Raw genomic sequence first — 16,035 nt, 5'->3', positions numbered from 1 at the left:
ATATGTTCTGTTCATAAAAATTACATGCTTGTTTAGTGTTTGGATATTAAATTTGGATACTCCAGATCAGATCACCACTGTACTGGAAAGCATTTGCAAATTATGTTCTCACCTACATGTTTCACTGCTTAAACTGAATTTGCAGAAGGGAAAAACAATATTGTGACCCTGAGAGTGCTGTTCTAGCATCTCCCTCTCATGTAGAGGAGTCTGGCTCAGCAGTGCAGCACTTCTCTGAACAGCAATATCAAGAGAATGCAGCGTCCAGAGGGCCAAATCCTGCGTGCTGAGGTCCCAGATGACATCAGCTCCCTGTGCACAGCGGTCACAGCCTGTGGCCAGCACCAGGGCTGCCCTGGAGGGGCACACAAAGGAGTGCCCCTGCTTTCCAGGGTGCCTGGGGAGAGTGGGTACATCCTGCTTATGACCAGGATGCTTTTGAGCCCTCATGTCCCACGCTGACCGTCCGTGGGCACTGCAGGGCTGGAAGCATGATCAAACACAGCAGCTGATCTTGGCAGCACAGCCCAAAGAGTTCCCACCATAGGCATCCTCCTCTCCATGCTCATTTCCAAATCCATTATGATTTATTTATGAATTTACCTAATTGCATTTTGGTTTTAATCCACCTCTGGCAGGTGTCCATCATGAAACAGAGTCCTCAAGGGAAAACCATCCCTGGGTGATTCCAACCAGCCGCCTGTGTGCCAGCTCAGAGCTCAGCATGGCTGCCTCCCCTGCAACCTGAGCGTGCTTCGGGGAACGCTTCCCTCGGGGAAAACATCTCTAAAAAGGGAAATTATGTGATCCCACAGGAGGGTGACCTGTGGTGATGTGAGCTCTGAGAATAGTGACAGCAGCAGCGGGAAATGCTGGCTGCCAGATGACCACACTGCTCCCAGCTCGCCCCTTCTGAGCAGCAGCTCGTCAGTCAGGGATGCAGCTAAGGAAAAGGAATTAATTTCCCTTGGAAGGAGAGTCAATCCCTGTTAGTGCAGATGCACAGGCAGAAAGAACAGTTACAAATACAGCAGGCTGCATAAAACAGAGATCCTTCTTGCTCCTCCCAGCGTGCTCCCTGAGCTCAGTGAGCAGCCCCACTGCCAGAAGGGAGACCAGCAGCAGCCGTGCAGGAGACAGCAGCCTTGAGCCCTCACCCCTGCCACGTCCAGCACACACCAGGGTGACAGCAGGGCAGCCTGGCTGCTCAGCCTCCCCATCGCTGCCTTTTAACCACAGAGCCAGCCAGGGCTGCCAAGCACCTGCTCTCAGGCGGTGCCCACGGGCTGAGCTCTATGTTCTCAGGCTGTGGTCCATGCTCCCAGGCTGTGATCCACACTCTCAGGCTGTGCTCTCAGGCTGTGCTCCTGCTCTCAGGCTGTGCTCCCAGGCTGTGCTCCCAGGATGTGCTCTCAGGCTGTGATCGTGCTCTCAGGCTGTGATCGTGCTCTCGGGCTGTGCTCTCAGGCTGTGCTCCCAGGCTGTGCTCCCAGGATGTGCTCTCAGGCTGTGATCGTGCTCTCGGGCTGTGCTCTCAGGCTGTGATCGTGCTCTCAGGCTGTGCTTTCAGGCTGTGCTCTCAGGCTGTGATCGTGCTCTCGGGCTGTGCTCTCAGGCTGTGATCATGCTCTCAGGCTGTGATCGTGCTCTCAGGCTGTGCTCTTGGGCTGTGCTCCCAGGCTGTGCTCTTGGGCTGTGCTCCCAGGCTGTGCTCTCAGGCTGTGATCATGCTCTCAGGCTGTGCTCTCAGGCTGTGCTCCTGCTCTCAGGCTGTGCTCCCAGGCTGTGCTCCCAGGCTGTGCCCATGGGCTGTGCCCCAAGCTCTGGCAGCCAGCAGCACGTCCCTGGCTCCCCGCCCACGCTGCCGCAGCACCGATAAGGTGCCGAAAACACTGTCAGGCCTTTCAGATAAGAAAGATTGGGAGCAAGGGAGAGCAGCAGCTCGAGAGCACCGACACTTGTCGGGGTTGTAGCGAGGGTGATAAGCCAGGTGCGGGAGGCCAGCAGGGGAGCGTGGGCACCCTCTGCCAGAGCCAGAGAGGCCGAGTCATTGGCACCAGCAGCTGCAGCTCTGCACCTCCCTAGTGCCCAGGGGCTGTGCCCCCACCATGCTAACGCCTTCTGGGCACACACCAACGGCTTCGTGGCACCCTTGCTGCTGCCGTGATCATCCCTAAATATTCCCATTTCCTTCTGCAGAGGCAGGTCAGAGGCAGAGTGGCAGCCTGAACTTACGTACACTCAGTCACTGCTCGTTCTTACCGTCACAAAGATACCACATTACCGGCCCAAGTGAAACCTGCATTATTTGCTTTCACAAGGAAAGTATTTCCTACCTAGAAGACATACTAAATGACAGCACTTGTGAGAGTAAGCTACACCACGCAGCTCCTACCTCCAGCCTGTCTGTCCTCATCAGCTTCTGGGCGGCGGCGGCGGCGGCGGCAGGAACGGGCACGCCGGGGTTTCCTGTCACCAGCATCGGGGCCGTGGGCAGGATCTCGGCGGGCACCAGGCCGGGAGAGACGGGCCCCAGGTAGGGGTTGAAGGCGGCTGACGCGTTGGTGGCTAAGCTCGGCGCGACGGAAAACATTGGCTGCAAGGGGACACGGGGAAAGAGACACTTAGCATTTGTTGTGCAGCAGCTTGCCATGCTGCCACCAGCACAACTCTCAGGGCATCCCCTGGAGCTGAACAGGTGAGTTTCTGCTAACTGGAAAGGAGCACTTGTTGTGTTTGTGGGTCACGGGGAACACCCGTGCAGTTGCTGCAAGAGCACAGGACAGATGTCCCCACTAGCCTCTGCTGGTTCTCCTCCTCCAGCTTCCCTGCACTCACAGCACGTGGCAGCTCCTGGAGCAAACTCACAGTGATCCACACTCCAGCAATGCCATAATGAATGACAGACACTCTGTGGGTCACAGAGAGTCTGGGCTACCAGGGGGACATGGCCACAGCAGGTACAAGGCTGGCTCTTGGGGAAAAGGCATCTGAGAGCCCTGACAGGGCATCGACCACACTCGACTTCAGGCACAGGCAAAGCTCTTCTGGCTCTGCTGCAGCTAGAGCTGGTTCAGGAACTCCTGAGGTTTCACAGCCACAATCCTCCTGTTTTACAGAATTCAACAGGCTGGCCATGCAGATAATCAGACACTCACTGCACCAGGGAGATGCTAAAACATTAGCATCAGGCTAAAACATCAAACCAGGGGAAGAAAGAGCACATGCAAATATGATTTTATTTTGTTTGTTTGCACGTTTTCAAAAAAAAGTCAAGTGCCCTTGTGGGTGTGAAGATAATTGGGTGCAGAGCCCAAATAATGCTGTGAAAACCCAACACAGAGCTGCTACACTGCGGCAAGGATTAAATAACTCTCCTGGCCCCAAATGCAGTGTAACTGCCAAATAATATTCAGCCAGGAGTGTTTGTCTTTCACTATCTAAATAAGGCAGTTACTCAAGGCATTTAGGTTCTTTTCCCCAACTAATTTTTAGAGGGAAAAACAACTACAGATTTAACACAACTCTTTCTCTGTTTCATATCAATTTAAGGCAGACAGCAGAGAACAGCACATGTTTCTGTATTCCTGAGGAAATGACTGAATTGTTTGGAAGCAAGAAACATTGGAAATAATGAACAAAAACATGCAGGGATTACTGGAGAAACAGAATGAGAGTTGATTAAATGGGTATAATTTCTGTAATGTTTATGATTCTTCATCTATGTGAATGAAAAACAACCTGGCAAATATTACAGGAAATTAAATATTACTCTTAAATACACTATTAATTAACTGCACTTTTCATTACTGGGTTATCAGCTATGTAATCATGAACTTCAAAATAGAATCAGTCTGTTAGTGTGTAACTTAAGAGATGTTGGTGTTTAATTTCAGCCCAATACACTCAAACAGACACCTGTGTGCCTGCTGTACAGCAAATAAGACCACCCATTTATTTTCTACCGAGCTTATTTTCTAGCAATATAAATATCCTGCAGCCTTTTGACCACTGCAGAATAGCAGCATGTTATCAGAGCCAGCTGGCATCGCTCTGAAGCTCGCAGGGCCATCGTGATGTGCTGCACAGTCTAAGTGGGGACAGCCCTGTCCTACAGCCCCAGGGGCACACAGCCACTGCTGGGCCAGGGCACAGAGCCACCCCAGCTCTCTGCTGCTGCATGGGCTCATACTGACTCATGCACTAGCCATGGTCAAGCTGAGCCTAACTCCCCTGAACTAAAGCTCAATTCCAGCAAGAAGTTCCCTTGAGTGAAGAGAAAACACCTAGAGGATCTTCTCAAAGCCAGGCGTTTCCTAGAGCACATAATACTGCAAAGGAAATGAAAATCTAATGCAAACTCACTTTGCAAACTCTGACAATAAAGCTGTGAAAGACAAATTAACCCAAGATTACTGAAATAATTAAAACTATTACTTCGGGTAAGGTAGAGTTAAGCAACACAAAGACATCCAGAGGGGCATGTCAGTGCTGTTGACTCCTCTCCCCCTCCCAGCCTTTGTGGGATTCCCCCGGTGTGGAAGGCTGTGCTGCCTCATTCAGCCCCAGCTCCTGAGGAACCCTGCACGTACCACGGGCTGCAGCGGGGCTCCGGGCATCATGGCATTGGCCAGCTGCATCTGCTGGGCCAGCATGGCCATGTTCTTCTGCTGGATCAGGTTATTGCGGCCATTGATCTCCAGCTGCGTTTTTAAGTGTGGTGGTGGGTGAAGATATTTGCAGTTTTCCCTTGAACATCGACCCTGAAGAAGAGAATGGGCACAGTAGGATTAGAAGCTGCATCTTTGTTCCTCATGTCATGGGCTAAAGCAAACACAAGCAGATACACTTACCAGATAGTGGAAAATGAGACCTTACATGAGCACAATGTAAAAGTCAGAGCCAATTACTGCTGAATGGGTAACATGGAACTACAACATGTGTCACTGGAATCAGAGGAGCCGTTAACCAACCTGATTCTGAAATCCAGACTAAACTCCATGTCCTCATTTCAGTGCTGGGGTTTAGGCAGTTCCACAACTCTGGATGACATCCAAAGCCCGGCAGTACGTGTTGTACACCCCAACCACTTAATGTACTTCATACCCTCAAATGCTTTAAAGCCATAAAAATCATTCCTGTGATCTAATGCAATGTCCTCTGGCTCCCAGGAAACAAGGAGCCTCTCCACTTCTCCACTGAGAAGAGCATTTCTATCCACCTAAGGCATGGTCTTTAAGGAAAGCTATTTACTGAGAGTTAAAGACTACCAGAATATACCACAGCCCCAGGTAAATTGTGCTTATGCTTTGCTATCACCAGCTACTGTCAAAACACTTACATCCTCCTTGTTTGCATGGAGCTCTGGAGCTCAGGACACCTTTAACCTTCAATCTCTTTTAATTTACAGATCTTAGCGAATTTCCCAGAAGAAATGCAGACTTGTCTGTCTGGGAGTAGGGTTTCTTGTCTCACTTTTATTCCATGGACCTTTACAAATGGTCCAGAGTGCCCAGGAGCTGGAAGGCGCAGGCGGGAAGCCAGTGGCACAGAACTGGGGCAGCATTCATCCCCTGACCCCGCAGGGAGCACTTCCCAATTACCCTGCCACTGGATCCTGCTAACAGAGGTCAAGGCAGATTTTCATCTCTCTGAACCTTCTCTGAACCCCCTTCCAATCATTACAAAAGGAATACTATAAGTGAGGAAATTCAGAGGTGGCAGGGGATGCTGCAGTGTCCTGCGGGGGATTAACCCAATCCTGCTGGACTGAAACTCAGCACAAATGCTCCTCAGCAGAGGCCCTCAGTGCAGAGGGGCAGAGGGCCAGCTGGGTCCCTCGGAGTCCCAGCCACTCTCACGGGGTGCTCTGCCCATCCCTGGGCTCAGCAGTGTCAGGCAGTGCCTGCCGAGCTCAGCCCAGCCCCTCCGGCCAGGACAGCACCGTGTCTGCAGCAGCTGCCACAACCTCCTCACTCTTATTCAGTCATGGCTGCAAGCACACATTTGCTTTCCTCTCCTTGCAGCAGTAGTCTTTTAATCTCATGCTGCCTCTCCATTTCTTTTTTTGGTGTTTAATACATAGACTTATTTCCTACTCTGTATAGTTCACTTTCACTGTCAAAAATGAAGAAATGCCATCCACTCCGGATGGGAGCAGGATGTGCCTGACCTTGCTGTGTTCAGCCTCCTGTGACACCTCGTTGGGTGCAGCACAGGGCTCAGCACGGTCTGCTGATCAGGAGTTGGGATTGGGAGGATGTTTCACCTTCCATTCAGGGGAGCAGGAACTTGTACCTGTCCCCAGCCACCTTCCCACAGAGCAGAAGCATCCCCAGCTACACTTTTTGGGGGCTCTACTCCCCATAAGGCACAAGGCACTTTGGGTGAACACTTGCAGAACTGTGGCAAACTCAGACAAAAGAAAATGACCAATCATGCCTTGGAAAAATCACTCCCAAAATTCTACATTCAGAAAACCCAGGGTATTCCTAGAAGACTTTAATCCTCCGACAGGTGTGTTGGATTGTGACAGTACACCTGGGTTTTCAGAGCTGCACACAGGTGAACAGGAGTGTACCCATTCTGTGTGGTCACCACCAGGCTCTGCCCCACAACACCAGTTTTCTGGGAAGCACAGCACACCCTGCTTCTAACATCCCACACTATATGCTAGGAACACAACTGCAATTTTTGCTCTGTGATAATAATCTCCTTCCAGAAAACACCCTGATTGCATATTTAATAACAGAAAAGCTTTCTTGGGATTCCCTTCTGAGACTGCAAGCTCCTTTACTCACTGAGTCTGTGATTCTGTAATCTGAAGTGGCTATTCGTGGTCAGACCTACAGCCCTCTATAATTTAGCAGGTTACCTCCTAAAGACAAAAGAAAAATCTCCTTGTGGCCAACAGAGACTCCAGTGAGCACTGCACATCCCACCCGCCCTGCATGACACACACCACCCCATCACTATGGAACAATTATTAATGACTGACAGAATTTTCAGCCACTGAAACACTCGTGGATGCTCCGAGGGTGCTGTGGCACCGCCTGCAGCTGCTGGGGCTGCGGTGTTCCCTCAGCCAGGGGCTCTGCCTGGGGCTGCTTCCCCGGGCTGGGGATGCCAAAGCTGCAGAACCAGCAGCCACGGCTCAAGAGTGCAGCTGGAACACACGGAATGCTCCTGATCCAAAACCAACAGGCAAACACCTCCCTCTGTCAGGGAGTACAAATCCCTCTGACCCGCCCGTTGAACCCGGGCAGGGTGGCTGCTACGTACCACCGACTATTGCCTGTAAATGGTAAAACTATTTATCCTGATGCCCATGTGTTTTACAGGAAAACATTTAACTCCATGTAAGCTATGGTTTCCTTTTTAAAAATAAACTGTTTGCAGGCACTTTGTGTTGGGGCTGCCTGCCACATTCAGAGAAACCTTTTCAATACATCCCAGGGCCTGGAGCAGGCAGCCTGCAGCCCCATGAGTCAGTGACTTCCACCTCTGGGGCTGGTCAGAGGCAGGGCTGCAATCACTGAGCCTCTACACAAGGCTGATGCACAGCCTGACTGCAGACAAGCCCAACACCTGCTGGAGGGGTCACTGCACCCACTCCTGCCCTGTGTGATGCTGTGGGACACAGGCGCCTCTCCCAGAGCTGCTCCCACACTGTAACCAGTGCTGGTTCAGGGCCAAACCCAGAGCTGGGGGCAGTGCCCGCCCTCCAGACCCTGCAGCCCCCCAGCTGACAGCCCAACAGCCTGCCATGGAGGGGCTGCGGGTTTGGACACTCCCAAACAACTGGGAGCAAGCAGCATGCCAGCTGGGGGCAAACACACATCTCCGGGCAAGGAGGTGAGGGCATCCCCCCCGTGAACCCCCTCAGCTCCCCCAGGGCTGCTGCTGTGGCACAGGGATCCCGATGGCAGCACTCTGCTGACACTTTTCAAAGCGAACGCTTTCATGTGAAAACACACCAAAGTGACCACTTAATGACGTCTTTGTGTGTGATTCTTGTACATAAAAGCCTCAACCCCTCTAATGGATCATTTGGCTTGCACAGCTAATAGCACTCCTACGGGAGCTGTCCGACTGCCATGAAATACAACAGGATTTAAAAAAAGAAAGAAAAAAGCAAACAGAGCAAGCAGACTGCCAGCACTAAACAGAAGGAAAGACACCAGCTCAGCAGCAAAACCCTCCCTGCTGCTCCTGCTGTCTGTGGGTCCCTCCTCCTCCTCAGCCCCGAGGAAGCACAGAATGATCCCCAGTGCCACAACAGTGGCATGAGGATGGGCATGGGGATATGGAGATATTCACACCTCTGGCACTTTTCTTTGCACCCACAGTGATGTCAGCTGAGCACCTGTCCAGCCCTAGCCACCCTGACCTGGGGTAAGGTGGCTGCTGGGATACCTCCAAATGTCCCCAGTCCTCATTTCATAACAGCATTAGCAAATGCATCAACGACATATGGACGTACAAGTACTTACATAAATTAACTTTTATCGATTTTATTTATATTTATGTATTTTAAAATTAACATGTTTTTAACATTTATATAAATATTCAATGCAATATGTGGTTGATCTTGCTATTACTACAAATGTTTGTATATCCCCATGTCTGTACAGACACCACGTATGTATCAAGCCATCAGTATTTATACTGACACTCCCAGGACACACAAACTCTGCAGCTTGAGACTGAGCAACACTTCATTTCCTCCAAGCACCCCTCCACCTGCCGCCAGCCAGTGCTGTACCCCAGCACACGAGGGAATAATGTTTTCCCAGGGGGGCAGAAAGAGCAGCCTCCCCCCAGCCCGAGGGGCTTTGTGCCCCCCAAGGGGCAGCACGGTGTCACAGCACCATTGGGAACCACAAACCCTTCCCTGCAAGAGCTCCAGCTGCTCCTTGAACTTCCAGTGCTGCCAAATCCTTTTAGAGAGTCTCTGCTAATCCGCATGATGCTCGCTCAGGCGCGCAGTGACCCACAAGTTCATGAATATGACTTTATGTCCGGATCAAGTAAAACACAGGGCAGATTTAATCTGTTTATCCGTGCAGATTCCCGTGGTGCCCAGCTGCAAGGGGCCAGAACAGTGGGATGCTGAGCAGGTACCGGGATTGCTGTGATCCAAATCCTGCTCACAGCTGTAACCCCCTGACAGCGACTCCACAGGCACGACACAGAGCACTACACAGAACTTCACCAGAAATCTGCCCTGAACAGACAGAGCAAATAAGCAGCAGGAGAGGGGTGAGGCCCCATCACTGTGCTGACCCTTCTGCACAGAGCTGGGGACTGAGCCCATCTGGACGGAGCCCAGCTGGGCACCCCTTTTGGCTGCCTTTAGCCCCCAGAGATGCCCACAGCGTACCCCAGCCTGGCAGCCCCCTGCCCCATCAGACGAGACACGTGCCCCACGAGATGGGAGCCGCGTCCCCCACTGCAGCTGGATGTGAGCAGGGACAGAGCGACCCCTCCAGATGTGTACAGGGGCCAGGGGTGCCCCGGCTCCACAGCAAGGACTGGGGCGAGAGGGGGAAAGAGAAGCAATCCCTATTGCCCCTCACAAGAGCAGGACCTTCACCAGTGTATGCTCACAGTGCTGGTGTTCCACTTCTCCTGGAGCTCCCCACTGGCTGCCTGGCAGGGTTTGCTGAGCAAAGGGCTCAGGGAGCTCTGCCCCACAGCCTGGCTGTGCAGGCCAGGGGACGTGGGGACAGGAGTGCCCCGCTCCCTGCACACCAGCAGCCCGGTGAGGACACAAAAGTGACCAAATTACCGTCACGGGCAAACCGCTCTGCGCCGCCCAACTGCCTCCTCCCGCCGGTGAAGGTCAGCGCCTGTCAGCTTCCATGTCTGCATTCTCATGGGAGAGAGGCTGCTCTAAGAGCGCTGCTGAGAGCTGCAGCCCCACCCCAGACACTGGAAATCACTGCTGGAATCCAATCTGAAATGCCAGCACAGCCACATGTTTGGGGTTTTTATTGACTGACTTTATATAAGAATTATACCTTTCCTGATTTTCTTGTTATCCTTTCAGTCGTATTCTTCCCTTGTTTTTAGCAAGTAAAGTATCTTAACATGCTGTTTTAAATACAATTTAAATACTATTAGAATACATATGTCAGGCACATATATTATTGACTGAAAAAAATTACTTCCCCAAAATTAGGGAAAGTAATTATTAAAATATTATTTTATTCAAGTGAAATTAAATTATAAATTCTGACTGAAATTTGGGAAGTTTATTAAACTTAATTTCAAAACAGGATTTGAGTTTACAACTGAGCACAGGCGAAACAAAGCACTCTGAGGGGAAAAGCTCTAAATGTGAAATTTCATAGTATCACAGAGTCACAGACTTGTTAGGGTTGAAAATGACCTTAAAGATCACTCAGTTCCAATCCTCCTGCCATGGGCAGGGACACCTTCCACTATCCCCGGTACCTCCAAGCCCTGTCCAGCCTGGCCTTGGACACTTTCAGGGATCCAGGGCAGCCACAGCTGCTCTGGGCACCTGTGCCAGGGTCACACCAGACTCACCACCCTCACAGAGAAGAATTTCTGCTGAAAGAAGAAATTTGCCTGGACTTATCCTTATAGATAAATAAAACATTTTTCTGAAACCAAGGTCAGCCTCAAATGGGAACTGTTCTGGGGATCAATGCCAAAGCCTGGAGGTATGATTTCAAATGAATCCCCTGAGCTCTGCTCCAAGATGCCACTTTTCTCAGGGAGTGGAAAGCAGGCAGTGAACCCTGCCCAGGTGGACAGCAGCAGCACAGGTACCTGTGCACAGGTACACAGCGGGTTCATGGCACGGGGGGAGCAGGCTGCTGGCACCTGGAAAAGCCAACAGCTGCTATCTCAGCATGAGGAACTTTCTCCCAGAGTGTACACAGGATCACAAGTTTGAATTAGCAGCATGAGAAATGATCCCGACTCTGCTTCAGCAATGCCACTCGGAAACCTCCGCGGAGCCGCGCGCTCTGTAAGGGCTGGCTGGCACCTGACAAATCAAACCACGTTCCACTGCTGGGAAACCCAGGGGCTGCAGGGCATCCTGTGAAATCCCTGAAAGCAGCACGGAGAACTGACCTGATTTTCAGGAATGCAAACAGCTCCAGGTGCCTGACTGCACAAGTGCAAGAGACATTTTACAACACAATAAACTGCCTAAGATGGAATCATGCTGCTTGATGACATCCAAACCTTTCTACTTAATTACCACACACCTCCAGTACTGCCAAAATAACCCAGCATGGCTATGGAGGCGGTGGGGAGAGCTGCTGGGACTGGGACAGAGCTTCCTGGGCATTTCAGAGCCCACAGGCTTTCAGAGCAGCAGGGACTCTTGTGTGGGTGCCATACCCCCTGACAGGCTGCCTTTGGCAGCCGACACCAAGTTCTGCCTCTGGCAACCAAAAATTTGACACTTCTGGATTTTCTGTACAGTTTGCTTACATGATGAACAAATTAAGGCCATTCAGTCTACTCAGTAATAAACAAAAGAGAGGCCAATACAGCACACCTGGCAGCCAGGACAGGCTGCTGCAGGAGGCAGGGTGCATGTCACACTCAGGGCACTGCAGTTCCCAAGCAGTTTAGTCTGATGTCACTGCGCCACCAAACACGAAGCTTGGACATCAATTTCCACAAGGGGCTGAGGGACCACTGCAGTCCATCACAGCAGGTAAAAGGTGGGCATTGAACCCCCCAGAGCAGCATGGGGTGACCCACAGGTTTGACAGTGAAGGCTCATGGCTGTCACCACCACAGTGCCACTGACTGGAGACGTGTGTGGAACTGGCCAGCACTGCCCTGCCTTGCAAACCTTAAGAACCAGGGAAGTTCACAAAGGAATGGAAGGAAAACCACTCAGAGCTTCCAGTAACAGGACACATCAGGCCAGTGGATGCCTCTTCCAGCCAGAATCCCACTGTGACTGAAAGGACAAACCCACAAATGCACTTGGGTAAGGCAGAAAGCACTGCCACTGTCCAACAAGAATGTTAGGAACTAAACAAAGTTGAAGAATTTCTCCTTTGGAAAAAAAAAACAAAACAACCAACAACCAAAACAAAACCAGGGAATCTTTAACAACTTCTATGAAAAAATTCCACCTGTTTTCCACAAGAGGGAACTTTTGACAAGACAGTGATTTCCTACAAAACCCCTTTAAAATCAGTCAGTGCAGCTTCCCAGGACCAGCAGCAGAAAGGAAACCCTTAATCAGCAATTCAGGAGGAATTAATGAACCCAGCCACATTCACCTATGAGGGCAATGCACCAGCCTTGTGCCCAGATCAGCAACAGCCCCCAGAAACACGGTGCCCACCGCAGGGCACTGCCACATCCCCCTGAGACACTGCCAAGTTCCCCCCTCAAAGGGCACTGCTGTGTGCCCCTGCCAGGGACCACCACATCCCACCCCAAGGCACCCTCCTATCCCACACCTTTCCTCCTTCCTTCTGTTGGCCTGCAATTAAGTACCCCATGTCACTTTGAATTTTTTTTTTTTTCTGGTTTGAAGTGAAAATCAAAGAACAATCATTAAAAGATAAAGATTAGGCTGGCAGAAAACTAGCCTTGCATCTTTCCTTAAATGTGCAAGACAGGCTGAACACAGCTCTTCTCCCTTTACTCTCTACCATATCATAATTATCACATAAGTAGAACTGTTAGCCTTGGCCTTTGTTTCTGCACGTGTCACAACCATAAAACCCATGGAGCCTAATGGGTATGTCGCCCTGGAATCTGGCAGTTGACAGAACTCAACACGTGCAAAGTAAAACAATTAAAATTAGTACTTGTAGTGATAAAGTGCCATAAAGCAGTAAAACAAAAGAGGGATGCTCTTTCCCTGGCATACCCAGCCCTGCTGCAGCCTCGGGGTCACGAGTGGTTTAATTCTACGGATGAGAAACCATTTCTCATGCTGTGACATCTATGTGTCAGTTTTCACACCCAATCTCTGCCAGGCACTATTCATTTCCTACGAGCTCTGTCCCTATTTGCTTCCAGATAAAGTTTCCCTCCCCACCTGCTGCAGCTCCATGTAATTTATTGTACCTGGGCACAAGCACCACCCGAGCCAGCAGCAGCTCCAGCAGGACCCGACCATGCTGCTGGGACCTGCGGAGCTGGCACTGGGATGTCCCCTGCTCTGTGACACTGGCAGCCAGAGCCCCTCTCGGGACAGGGACACCTCCCAGGCCCACTGGCACCCTCCCACCCTGCCAGCACCAAGGAAGCAGCTCAGGCTGCTCTAAATGCTCAGGATGTCTGAATAAGCCCCGGTGGCAGGGCAAGGCAAAGCCCTGAGTCAGCTCTGCATGGCCACCCCTAGGACACAAAAATAGCTTGTTTATTCCTCCTGAGGTATTATTTTTACACCAGCAGTACGGGTCGCCGTGGCTGTTTGCTGCCGCTGGTCCCAGTGCAGGCACGTGGTGGGGCCAGGTGCAGGAGTGGGGACATCCCCACCCTGCCTGCCCACCCTGCCTCGGGCACAGGGCTGGGAGAGCTCCACGAGAGACGCCTTCAGCCACTGCCCCCCTGCCAGCCGTGGGCACGCAGGGAGAGTCACCCTCCACCTCCACAGCACCAGCCAGTGCCTCCAGGCTGCCTTGCAGCTCCAGAGGGAAAACCCTCTCCTGAGCAGCTCCTTCCATTTCCCATCATCCGAAGGAAAGCCCTGCTAAATCAAAGCGTGCCTGTGGCTTCCAACGAGGCAGGAACAATTCCTCTGTACACACGAACACACCCATCAGGCAGGGATAGCTCAGGACAGCACTATGATGCCACCCTGGCTGCACCTGTGCCAGGTGTGTTCACATCGTGAACCACAGTGCATTCCTGCAGCATCCAGGTAACGTCCTCCTGGCGTTCACAGCTCTTTATAAACCCTGGCTTTAGTGGAAATAAGTCCAACGGAGTGAAAGTGAACATCCCTGAGGGCCGCAAACAACAAATTAAGAAGCAAGTGGGAACAGGACGGAGCGGAGTGGGACACGGCAGAGGAAGCTGCTGGCAAGTAAATATTGCCCAACACGACAGCAGGATTGGGGAAAAACTGACAGAGTGGAATAACAGGAAGCTTAGTCACTTCTGGACAAAAAAAGCGAGCATGTGAGTGGGGCGGAGGGGAGCAGAGTGCTGGAGCACCGGGATGGATGGGAGGGCCAGGATGGGAGCAGCGTTCCACCGGCACGGGACTGCTGCAGTGGGCACTGCCCTGGCCAGGGGAGGCTGTCCTGGGTGCCAAACCCTGCACCAAACCTTGCACAGGCAGGGCAGGCATGGGACACACTGCCATGGGCACTGCCCTGGTCAGGAGAGGCTGCCCTGGGTGCCAAACCCTGCACCAAACCTCTCACACACAGCAGGGTCCTGCACAGGCTCCCCCAGGGGAACTGTGACCCCATTATCCCACACACCCAGCTCCTCCTCAGCACACCCCAACTGCTCAGCTTGGGGTGGACAAGAAAGCACCAGCAGCAGCCCCCCGGAGAACACTGTGCTGGTGATGGAATTACCAGGGTCTGGTGGCTCTCAAGCCAGCTGGTATTCAATCATAGAGGCACTTTGCAGAAGCCTCAGGAGTGGGGAGGAGAGCTGAAAGGAAGATCAGATTTCCCTGATGGCAACCAAAGTACCCATTACTGGTGAAATATGGTCTGCCCGTCACTGATGAGGGGATAACAGCACTGGGTGTTAGTAAAGGGACTGGAAAAACACAAACCCAAGATTTTACTACATCATCCAGAGAGGCAAGAGAAAAGACAGATTTGAAGTAATTAGAAGCTAGATAAAGAACGCCATCAAACCATGGCCAACTGATGACAAGCTTGAGTAACAGTTTTTTACTGCTTAGGCAAATGAGGAAAGAAAAGGATATAAATAACAAAGGGTACAGCTGAAGAGAAATAAAAAAAACCTTAAACTAAGTTTATAGCTCAAAAATTCATACAGGGAGGATCAATCTAAGTAATTCAGACTGCAGGGACAAAAAAAATGATACCAAAAAATGTTGATGTATTCAACATCAGAAGGCAAATGGAGAGTTAAAAGTCTTAACAAAGAACAAATTGAAGCAAGCAAGAGTAGGAAAGGGAAAGTGTCGTGGGTAAACAAAGGCTGACACATCAGGTTTGTTTTACCTTGCAAGTGTTCATGAGGCCCAGTAAAAGCTTCCTAACCAAATAAACACCCTTGCAGTCCCTGCGGGAACCAGGGTAGGGCTGGAGGCCGCGCTGGAGCAGCACTGGGACCTCACATGCAGCACCACTTCCACCGTGCTTCTGGGACACACTTGTCATACTTCTTTAAAAAAAAACCAAACCAAACCCAGCCCCTTGGCACTTAACAGCTCCATGGAAAACCGAGGAGGAGCAGAGGCCACCCCAGCTGGGGCAGGGAGCTCCGTGTCCTGTGGAAGGCAGCAGAGCACCAGCCCTGTCTGCTGAGTTTCCCAAGGGGGGCTCAGCCATCCCCACCAGTAAGGAGGCAGTGCAGGGTCCAGCTCCGTGCCCTGGGGTCAGTGTCCAGCCCCACCCCTGACACGCCCACGACACGATCCAATAATCATTAACATTGCACATGGAAGCGTCAACCAGACCTGGAAGTTTCAGCCCACACCAACGCTGAATTCCTTGCTCAGCTCCATGCTCAGGAGGGGAAGGCAGGACAGAGGGCTCAACGGGCCCTGTATCAGTCACAGGTTTTTTTCTCATACAGCTCAGGAATAATTTCCTGCACTAAGTGCTTTCCAGGCCTCTTAACATTGATATTGCAGATCAATATTTCAGAAAGACAAAGCTCTGTCTGATGGATGTGTGCACTCATTTAAGCATCTCTAACAGGCAGTGCTGCCCTAGCTACACACTCTGCACCCCTGCTACCTTCTACCCCAGAGGTTTGGCCTTGCTCACTTTCCACATGAAACAAAATGACAGTAAAACGACAGAACAAAAGCCCTACTGTAAGGCAGTGTGCAAATACAGACAGTATCTATCTGCTCTG

At 51.4% G+C, this 16,035-nt stretch overlaps 1 protein-coding gene across 11 annotated transcripts in view; it reads right to left on the bottom strand.

Annotated features, from left to right (window-relative positions):
• The window catches only part of MBNL1 (muscleblind like splicing regulator 1), a 60,606-nt gene that overhangs the window by 17,691 nt on the left and 26,880 nt on the right, over window positions 1-16,035 (bottom strand). For all 11 annotated transcript variants that reach the window (XM_064384993.1, XM_064384997.1, XM_064385000.1 and 8 more), the window contains exons 3-4: window positions 4,593-4,763; window positions 2,396-2,596 (exon numbers count right to left, since the gene is read on the bottom strand). In XM_064384993.1, the coding sequence (XP_064241063.1) occupies window positions 2,396-2,596; window positions 4,593-4,763 (372 nt within the window). The remainder of the gene's footprint in view (window positions 1-2,395; window positions 2,597-4,592; window positions 4,764-16,035) is intronic.

The sequence above is a fragment of the Passer domesticus genome, chromosome 11 (genome assembly GCF_036417665.1).
Source record: "Passer domesticus isolate bPasDom1 chromosome 11, bPasDom1.hap1, whole genome shotgun sequence".
Lineage (NCBI taxonomy): Eukaryota > Metazoa > Chordata > Aves > Passeriformes > Passeridae > Passer > Passer domesticus.
This window is presented reverse-complemented; position numbering and strand designations above follow the sequence as displayed.